General features: G+C 34.6%; 1 protein-coding gene and 1 long non-coding RNA gene across 2 annotated transcripts; one reads left to right on the forward strand and one right to left on the reverse strand.

Moving 5' to 3' along the window:
* The first annotated feature begins 644 nt into the window (after positions 1 to 644).
* On the forward strand, positions 645 to 4,097 carry LOC104118754 (uncharacterized). Its single transcript, XM_009630094.4, has 9 exons — positions 645 to 858; positions 1,440 to 1,552; positions 1,832 to 2,004; positions 2,736 to 2,829; positions 3,056 to 3,166; positions 3,266 to 3,355; positions 3,432 to 3,517; positions 3,612 to 3,676; positions 3,755 to 4,097. Exons 1-9 carry the CDS (start codon positions 657 to 659, stop codon positions 3,862 to 3,864), a joined length of 1,044 nt encoding a protein of 347 aa, XP_009628389.1. The 5' UTR covers positions 645 to 656; the 3' UTR covers positions 3,865 to 4,097.
* Positions 4,098 to 5,984: 1,887 nt separating this feature from the next.
* LOC104118753 (uncharacterized) lies at positions 5,985 to 7,540 on the reverse strand. Its single transcript, XR_691309.3, has 2 exons — positions 7,033 to 7,540; positions 5,985 to 6,283 (listed from the first exon to the last, which is right to left on the reverse strand). It is a non-coding gene; the product is annotated as an uncharacterized lncRNA (long non-coding RNA).
* Between the last annotated feature and the right edge of the window lie 2,845 nt (positions 7,541 to 10,385).

Consider the following 10,385-nt stretch of genomic DNA (forward strand, 5'->3'; position numbering starts at 1 on the left):
ATTTCAAGAATTTAAAATAAGGTAAAATACTCACCTTAAATCCAGAATTTTTTTCTAAAGGAAGTTCATGGAACAATTGACAATCATTAAGCTCAATATTATGTATAAATTGAGCATCATGCATGTATCCCAAAGCCTAGTGACCAAAGCAGATTGCCCAGTATAGGAATATCAATGCATTCACGTAAGAGCCTTATGCAAATTCCTATATCTTCTATTCACGGGTGGTTTAATTTCTCAAACATTAGACAATCAATTAATAGTATATCTATAAATTAAAACAACCGTACTCTACCTAATAGTATTGATAACGTGTTATAAAACAATAAAGAAAAAGAAGAGTATTGCAGAGAAAAGTAGAGAGAGAGGTAGAATTTTTATTGATTTGAGATGAATTACAATAGAATATTTATAGAGAAAAGTAACTTAGCCACAAAGTAACAAAATCTAAAATCTCTCTAATAGATAGTCATTCACCATAAATAAAATACTATTTATAACAAACTTAGTTATTTTGGGGAAAATAAGTTTAATATTTATATGTATGAAAAATCCCCACTCTAAAAGGTTTTGGAGAGCATAGAGTGTGGCCCAACTGAAAGCGGCCCAGTATAGAAAGAAGTTGATAACAGAGACAGCCAGAATTATCCACTCAAATGTCAATTATCCATCGAATGGGCACCATGTCCATAACCGCAACTACCAGAATTGGATTTGGAGTCCGTCTTCAAACTTCCAATCTCACTTTCTTCTCAACTTCACTTCCCTCAATCCCTAATCTTGCTCTCCTCAAGTGGAAGCGTTCATCACCTCCAATGTCCGCCAATTTTCTTCAAGTCAACGCTTCCTCTGCCATTGGTACTCTCTCTCTATATATATATATATATCGAATTCGGAAACACACAATCTGAGACACAGAATAACAAGTGATCACCTCCCCACATAATTCTGATTACGAATTACCGCTTTGGGACGACAAATTTGCTGATCAAGCGTTGCTTATTTGTAAAGGACTAGCTTTTGCTTTCTACTTTTCTTAGTCCAGTGCGATTAGAGTTCATTTGCATATCTACTTGCACGTTTACTTGTATCTCTTGCCCGAGGCTTATACGTTAATTTCTAGCTTCTTTTTAGCTGTGTACTTATATTCGAGTTGTTTCTTAGCAATCAGATATTTAAAGGGTGTTAATTAGGTCAAGTCCTATGCAGTATTGAATGTTTATGCATGTCTTGACTTAGTTATGTTTAGAGGAATTTATGTCATTGGTGGCCAAATAAGTAGGCAGTCTCAAGTGTCCCATTGAACGGGGTTGTTCAGATGCTGATGACTTCATGTTTACCAACAATGTTTCATGCTTTACTCCTAAGATATTATGCATCTTTTTATGAATTTATCTTCTCTATTTTTATTCATTTAGAGTGATTTGTTGTTGTTGAAGATGCTCCGAGTGAAGAATTAGAGGCTTCGTCTGGGGTAAACATTGGAGCGAACGACCTGCTGATTGTTGGACCTGGTGTTCTTGGCCGTTTAGTTGCTGAAAAATGGAGAGAGGTATGGTTCTTTGAATAGAAAGAACATGACTTTTCTGTGTCCCTACAATGCCTACTTTCTACGCCCATTCAAAAGTTACATGAGCATATCCAACCATTTCTTGTTTGTTAAGTTGGGTTAGTTTTAGAAACCTTTGCTGTTTATTTTCTGAAATTAGATTGTTATTTGGAGTATGAGGCTTTGGCTTATAAGTGTAACAGACTGGCGGTTTTGTGTGCTGCTTATTTGGTGTGCTTCGTGAATAAGATGCTAATATTTGTAGATCCTTTAATGAGGCAGGAAAACCCAGGCTGTCAGATATATGGGCAGACAATGACCACCCATCACCATGATGAACTGATTAAAATGGGAATTAATCCATCTTCCAAAGAAACCAAGCTGACTTACAAGTTCCCTTATGTTATATTCTGTGCTCCTCCATCCCAGACTGAAGACTACGCTGGTGACATAAGGTAAGGTTATTAATTCGTGCAAGTCACTATCTATAATGGCATTACGTTTGTGACATTAGGTAAGTTTTTTTTTTTTATATTTGTTTTAGGTTAGGTTATTAATTCTTGCAAGTCACTATCTATAATGGCATTATTTGATATCAAATTTCATATTTTCTGAGGCTCATTAATCATGCTGATATAGAAAATTTTCTTGTAAAAAACAATATCAAGGTGAATAGTTTATGTGGATGTTTCATGATGGAGAGTGGAAAAACTGTTGTAATTTGTGGGGCACTAATAAGCAAAAATGTGTTTGAGTTTCTGGTTTTGTTAAAAGGAAATTTTTAGTTGGTGACCTATGCCAAATAGTTGGGTTAAGGCTTAGTTGTTAAAAGTTGTGTTGCATGATTTCTTTGTGTGTTCCTAAAGTTTAAGGATAATGCTGCTTGTAGTAATAAATATCCTTTTCGAACATATTTTCTTCATCAATATGAGTTCTCCTATTAGTTTTTCTGTTAATTTCTGCTTAGTTAGGATGTGTTTTTAACAGAAAATTAATTATTAATATTCTTCTTTTGATAATGGTATGAAGTCTTTAATTCATAGACAGTATTAAGACGGTACTGAGAATTATTAATATTCCACACGTTATTGCTTGCCAGTCTTTTTGCTTTGTCTTCAGGCTTGCTTAGGTGACTGATTTGAATGCCACCTGTAATTAAGTTCTCTTTTGCGTGTGAAATGAGCAGGGAGGCTGCATTAAGCTGGAATGGCGAAGGTTCTTTCCTATTTACTTCAAGCTCTGCACCATATGACTGCTTTGACAACGGAGCAATAAATGAGGTGTTAGATCTTATAAAACGATTATTCAAGTAACATTTTCTTGTTTTGATTAACTCAAGGTGTGATTTATGTAGTCAAAATTAGGATACAGTGTTCTTAATTGCCTTTCTGGAGAGGAACTGATGCATTTTAGTTCATGAAGCTTATAACTTAAAAGACTTGGTCTTGTGTTATTCCAGCAGCCTTCTTTTTATTAGCTAAACACCTTTTCAATGTCAATGTACAGGATGGTCCCATAGTTCCAATAGGGAGGAGTCCTAGAACTGATGTACTTCTCAAGGCAGAGAAAGTAGCGCTGGACTTTGATGGTTGTGTAGTTAGATTGGCTGGCCTTTATATATCCTTGATTATGGGCTTCAAGTGGTGTATTCCTTTCTGTGGAGCTTTTAGATCTTTATTGTTTGTGTACAATTGCACCTACCTTAACCATTAATACAAAGCAGATAGAGGCGCACATATATACTGGTTACATAAAGGAATCTGTGATATTCGTCCTGACCACATCCTCAATCTTATTCATTATGAGGTGACTATGCATTTATGTTTTACATCATGTTTGCTTGTAAAATTATATTGATGTTTTGATCTGTCTATTCGAACAGGATGCCGCTTCATTGTCAGTTACCATCTTAAAGAAGAGACTTCGTGATCGGATCTTTTTGGGCTGTGACAACCACCCTTTATCCAGGTCATCCAATTTGAATACTCTGTGTGTTTGGGTTAAGCAAAATATTCAGATCCTTGTGGCACTAAATTGTTGTATTACCTAGTGCTCATTGCAGGCAGGAAGTGATGGATTTGGTCGATAAAAGTGGAAAGTTTGATAAGAATTTTGAGGGTTTCGTAGGTAACTGATTCTATCCTTAGTCTGTACTCATGTTTGCTTAAAGAGTCATGCTTCAGCAGTTATGTGTCTTTCTTTCAGGAACTAATGATCCTTTAGGAAAGAAGTTAAACAACTCAAAAACTCGTGTTGAACTCGGATGGGAGCCCAAATATCCAAGCTTTGCTCAATTCCTTGGAGTATCAGAATAATTGCTGCCACAGCTATTACCTCTTCTAAATGACTGGAGTAACGCAGACTGCCATTTTCACATTCTTTCTTGATGCAGCATCTGTTCCCATGCTTTCATATTCATACTGAAACTATAGGATCATTGTTTGGTGTATTTAACTACAATCTGTGAGTAGTATTCTTGTTAGCACATTATGGAATTGGAATCTGTATACAGCCTTTACTGCAATTTATTGCTTGGACTTGAGAACAATGTCCTTGTTAATCACTACTAAAATGCCTTTATCTAAATAAATAAAATAGCTTGTGACTAATGTGGCTTTGTGAGATTTGGTGTGCTAGTAGAAAATCAGAAGGGTTTGAAGTAATATGGTTTCAGGTGCTGGTGCCACTAGGGTATTCAAGAACAGTCAAAAACCAAACCGAACAAAATACTGACTCAATCAGTGTGTACCTTAATTTGATTCGATTTTGTAATTTAAAAAATAACTATAATATTTGATTTCGGTTCTGTATTAAATAAAATTAAGTTGAACTGAAACTGAACGAAACCAAAAAGATAGATACTACTATATATGTATATGTATGCATGTTGTAGCCTGTAGGTGTGTATGTATTTATAAATATAGTGTAAAGAAATTTATATTGTCACCCCTCCTTTTTTTCCGAAGAATAGGGAGTTTTTTCAATTAAAGTGACATTATTCGAAATGAGATTATTTTATTCAATTTTAGAGTCGCCACTTGGGATAAATATTATGGTGTCCCAAATCGCCGGTTTATTTTAAATCTCAAATCGAGGAAATTGATTCTGTTTTAAAGTCCGCGAAACCAGAAAACCCGGTAAGGAATTCTGTTAACCCGGGAGAAGGTATTAGGCATTCGCGGATTCCGTGATTTTAGCACGGTCGCTTTAATCATACCTGGCTTAATTAAATTGTTTAATTACGTATTTTAGAACATATGTGCATTTACCTTTTACCGCTTTTTAAATTACTTGTTATAGCGTTATGGAATTATCTTGAAGCGAACCACATGTGTGTAAACCCGTTTTATTTGGCGCGCTAAAAATCACGTCACGCGTACGTGTACATAATTAATAACACTTTATTATTTTAGGATTGTTCGGTCAAAGTCGCGCGAAAGCGGATTTTGATTTATTTGTGAAAATCATAATCATGTCAGGCTTCAGATTTCCGAGGACATGACACTTGATAGGAAGATGTGGAGGTCGAGTATTAGGGTTGTAGGTTAGGAAATAGTTGAGTCTTGTCTTATTTTGTACCGTTGTGAGACTAGTCTGATAGGGTTTTGTCTAAGCTAGCTAGTGGCAATATCGTGTCTTACTATTTTGCGTTTCAGTGTCGGACCTATTTACTAGCTATCGTTTTTGTTTTTGCTTTTTTCGTTTTTGATTTGCATCTTTCTTATGGATTTCATGTTCCTATTTTTCCTATGATTTATGTTGTTATACTGATATTGTCTTATTTTGTCTTTTTGTCCTCTTAAGCCGAGGGTCTTTCGAAAACAGTCTATCTACCTCTTCGGGGTAGAGGTAAGGTGTGCGTACACACTACCCTCCCCAAACCCCACTAGTCGGATTTCACTCGGTTGTTGTTGTTGCCACGCGAACGTGTACACAATTACGATAGTAGATTAAATGCGCGCCTAAAAGCATTTCTACGAATGTTAATCGTAATCGTGTCACATAATCATGATAATTTGATTAAAAGTGTGCCTAAAAAGCATTTCTAAGGATGCTTATAAGTTAATTATTCGAGGTTACTTGTGAAAGCTCAGGGCTATAGAATTTATGGGATGTACGCATATGAGGTTATCTAATGAATGGCATCAATTATTGGAAACAGAAAGATAAAGCTAGCCTTAGCTGTCTTTTAACGAGCCCAACGAAATTCACATCCTATCTTAGATTAATGGAAGTGTTTTGCAAAGAATTTAACTCATCTGATCTTTAACTGAAAGATATCAAATGTACGTTGAAAAGCCAAACCAATACATCAAGAATTGATTAAACAGACTCATACTATATATATATATATATATTTAGACTTATGCCATACATTTTTAGTGAGTATGCAGAACTAAGCACTTGATAATCACACAATTAAACAGAGAATACATTTTAGCTAAGCAGATAACTAATATGGCCACTTTAATAACAAACCTCGACAATATGAACGTTTTCCAATATACACAGAAGTCGTTTACAATAATAGCCATCCCAGAATAAGATACGACTAAACCCACAACTTAAACTTCCCTTTTCAGTGACTTCAAATCCATCCCTCAGCTTTAGAGTTTGTCATAACTTAAATCATTACATAAATGGAGTGTATGTCAACTCTAAACATCTTCTAACAGATAGATCGAAACAAAAGCGAAATAACAAGTTGATTAGATCCAGAACTCAACTACATACCTGGTTATAACAGAACCAAAACAAAAGAAAATAAGTCTCTGAAATGTGACAAAAACGGCAGCAGCAAAGCAAATACAGCAGCAGAAATCAGCAAGAACAAAAGAACCAGCAGCCAGCCAAACTCAAAATCCCAGCAAAATGGAGTAAAACCAGTAGCAAGTGGAGAAGAAAAAGCAGCCTTGAAAATTTTTCTTGTTTTCTGTTTCTAGCCTTAAACTCAAAAAGAGGAGGAAAACCAGAATGAAAATGAAGAAGAGTCTCTGAATTTCTGAAGGTTCTTCCGTGTGTATCTTTATGAGTGAATAAATATGCAGAGTGTAAAACTGAATTTCTGAAGGTTCTTCAGTGTGTATCTAGAGGCTTCCTGAACAAACACCTAAGATTCCCTGATTTCCCAAATTCCTTTGACTCCTTTAACTTCTGTTAATTACATACAACTACCACTAAGAAAACAGATCAAGAAAATCCAAACGGAGTAACCATATGCAAAAATATCAACAATTAAACAAATAAATCCTAATGCAAAGGTGTGATTACTAATTCATGATTAATTAACCTATAACTAACTATCATGTTGTTCTACCATCATTCTACACATGCAAAACGTATAATCAAACAAAATAATATGTCAAATGTCTAATTGAACTGAACTTAACAGAAAGAAGAAATGCCAACAAAACAGGGATCAATTGGAGTTTAATATTGAGGCACAATAATCTGAAATAAAAAGAAAAAGGTCACGAAATTACCAATTGAGGCCAAATAGATGCTGGTCAGGAGAAAAATTGGTAATCGACCAACTCCGATATTTTCGAAACGAGTCGAAATTAACATCATTCGATTGTTCTTATTGAGAACAATCAAACAATGCAAATTTCGGGTCGAGTCAAATCTTGGAGATCTTGAAAAATCCAAAGAAAGAACCTAGGGCTGCTGGCCGTTTCTAAGATCTGAAATTTGTGAGGTTTGGGTGGTTTTCTGGGGAAATTGATGAGGGGTTAGGATTTAGAAAGTTGTGGGGATTATGTGGTATAATTTTGGGGTGGTTTGGTGGTGGACCGCCGACGTAGGCGATTTACGGCGGCGGCAGAGGGTGAAAGATGAAAGAGAGGAAGGGTAAGTAGTGAGATGGGTCTCTAGGGATAGGGGTCGGATTTATGACAGTTAAAAGGGAGGGGAAAGGTTAGTGTCGGACCCTTGGATCAAAGAAATCAAGGGCCAAGATTGATCGTTAGTAAAACGACGTAGTTTTGGTTATTAGGAGCTGGACTGGATTGGGAGTTGGTGGGGATTGGGCTGGGTTGAAGTGGGACTAGGCCTCTGAAATGCCTGGCCGAGTTGTGAATGAAGAGCAAATGACCTCTTTTCCTTTCTTTCGTTTCCTTTTGTTTATTTTTAAATTATAAACAAATTACTTAGCATAATAAATTAAATCTTAACTCAAGTCTAATTTGTAAAATTAACCTATTTACCTATTTTCTAACACTTAACTAATCAATTAATTTAAAAATGTGAACTAATAAAAGGAAATCCTTAATTCAAGACTAAAAATCTAAAAATGTAACTAAATGATATGCCAAGAAGAATTGAACATTTTTATGGTATTTGTTTTTTATGATTTTAAGATATTAAATATGCAACTAAATGCAAACAATAATTAACAAGAAATTCCTAGAAATTCTATAAAAAAAAATTAAAAACAATTAGAAAAATTTATTTATTGTGGACTTTGTAGGAATGTTTTCGTAGGGCAAACATTATGTGCTCACAGCTGCCCCTCTTTGCTCGGAAACATGAAGAGTTTTCGAGCAAAGATAAAGTGAGAAACTACGAGCAAGTTTTTGCCCGTTTGACACTCCATTCGGAACCATTTTGAAAATATTTGACTGAACCTTGCTTCGGAGGTTGCCTACATATCCTTGGCTATAAAGGAATCAAGTCAGTGTAGTTCTGGGAGTTTTGGTAGCTGGGATTACCAGAAACTATGATTTCACTGTTGTTGTTGATGTTAGTGCTTGCTGAATTCCTTATTACACCAAAATCAAGATGGAAAAGAAACTAAACAAGCTTATTAGCTATGAGTTACAATATTCATATCTATAAGTCTTTTGAAGCTTGATCTTGAGTCTCGATCGGCTCTTCATGCAGACTCCGATTTGAATTTTGATGTTCGCTAGCTGCAAGTGCTAGTTCATTCTTCTTTAGCTTTTCACATCAAAACGAGAAATTCAATGCTCGTGACTTCAGTCATGTCTAGAGTAGTCTATATCCGTTCATCTGCTTCTGCATTTTGGATTCACTCATTTTGTTTTCTTTTCTTTATCTTGGATTGAGAACTTCTTCTTTTGTCATCTCAAACTCGTGCCTCGAGGTAAAACCTACTCAGACAACAAAAAAAACAAACGAACGAAATTTTCTGCCCCAATTTTCACTAGAAAAATTTCGTGAGTTATTTATAACAAAACTCTATACTACTTCATTTTGAAAGCAATAAAAGGTCGGGATTAGTGCACCCAGAGAAAAGCAGAGACTAGGGAGTGAAAACCCTATATATAAAAATAAAAAATAAAGCCAACTAGGGAGTGAAGACCCTATGTTAGAAAAGTGACTAGGGAGTAGAGACCTTATGTCTAAAATAAAAATCAACTAGGGAGTAGAGACCCTATGTTGTAAAGGCAGACTAGGGAGTGGAGACCCTACGTCTAAAATAACGTAAATTAGGGAGAGGAGACCCTATGTTGGAAAAGCGACTAGGGATTGGAGACCCTATATCTAAAATAAAATCAACTAGGGAGTGGAGACCCTATATTAGGGTTAGGGGTCGGATTTAGGACAGTTAAAAGGGAGGGGAACCCCTCCCTTTAGAGACGGGTCTCTAAGGTTAGGGGAAACGTCACTAGCACCTAATTTTTGACTATATTTGAATTTTTATCACTTTATACTATGTAATTACTTTTAGATATTTAATATATATATATATATATATATATATATATATATATATATATATATATTTAGCTTTGTTATATTTTTTTTATATAGAGTAAAAAATAAAAATAATTTAAAAGGTCAAATTATTACTATTAATATTATTTTTATCTTTTATCTTTATTTTTAAAATAAAATAGATTAAAAACGAATTTTTTTTAATTTTAGGATGGGAATAAAATAATAGAAAAATTAAAAGTATGGAATAAAAAAGTAAAAATAAAAGTAGGTGGAAATTATTTTTTTTTTAAAGTAAAAGAAAGTGGAAAATTTTAAAAATAAAAGTAAAAGAATGTGAAAATTTAAAAAATAAAAAGTAAAAGAAGTTTTAATTAAAAAATAAAAGTAAAGGTAGCTGATTTTTTTTTAAAAAAGTAAAAAAAGGTGAGATAGGTGAAAAAAAAAAAAAGGAAAGTAAAATAAGTGAAAAATAAAAAAAGTAAAAATTGGGATCAGGTTGCACGCTGCAGCAGGTATTGTATAGCGCTGAGTGATTGAGTGTGGTGAGCACAGTGAGAGAGAATGCGAGACAATGAGATTGAGTACTCTAAGAGAGTGTGAGTACATGAGTGCAATCTATGAGATACACTGCATTGACATGCACACATGACATATATGCATAAAGATGTATTTTTCTCATGTTGTACGGTATCACATTATTCATGATTTCTCACACACGTTGACAGATGGGCATAGTGATGCATTTATTTTACACTGGTTATCTGGGAAAGAAAATGAGATATTTTATTTATTATTGAAAGGATTTTGAAAAAATTAATGTTCTCAAATTATTCATATTTTTGGCAACTTCGACAAACGATTTGGGTTTTCACTGACGTATTTGAAAGGAAGAACTATTATTTTTGAAATCATGATTTGGCTGAGCATTTTATCTCTGTGTTTCTTCTGGTATTATTTGCTTCATGTTGTTATGGACTGTTGTGGACTAGTGATTTTGGACCCGACCTTGGTAGAAGCTCGTCATTACTTTCAACCTAAGGCTAGGTTTGTTATTTACTCAATACATGGGGTCGGTTGTACTGATACTGTACTTTTGCACATTGCGTGCAGATATTGGTTGTCGTTGTGGCTGTGGTCGATGGTTTCCGGATTT

The sequence above is a fragment of the Nicotiana tomentosiformis genome, chromosome 6 (genome assembly GCF_000390325.3).
Source record: "Nicotiana tomentosiformis chromosome 6, ASM39032v3, whole genome shotgun sequence".
Classification (NCBI taxonomy): Eukaryota; Viridiplantae; Streptophyta; class Magnoliopsida; order Solanales; family Solanaceae; genus Nicotiana; species Nicotiana tomentosiformis.

Bases quoted from the DNA above. Each gene is read 5' to 3' on its own strand.
- LOC104118754 (XM_009630094.4), top strand. From the start codon at position 657: ATGTCAATTATCCATCGAATGGGCACCATGTCCATAACCGCAACTACC. The intron at 2,830-3,055 runs GTGTTAGATCTT...GTCAATGTACAG, and splicing joins ACAACGGAGCAATAAATGAG to GATGGTCCCATAGTTCCAAT. The intron at 3,518-3,611 runs GTCATCCAATTT...TGCTCATTGCAG, and splicing joins GACAACCACCCTTTATCCAG to GCAGGAAGTGATGGATTTGG.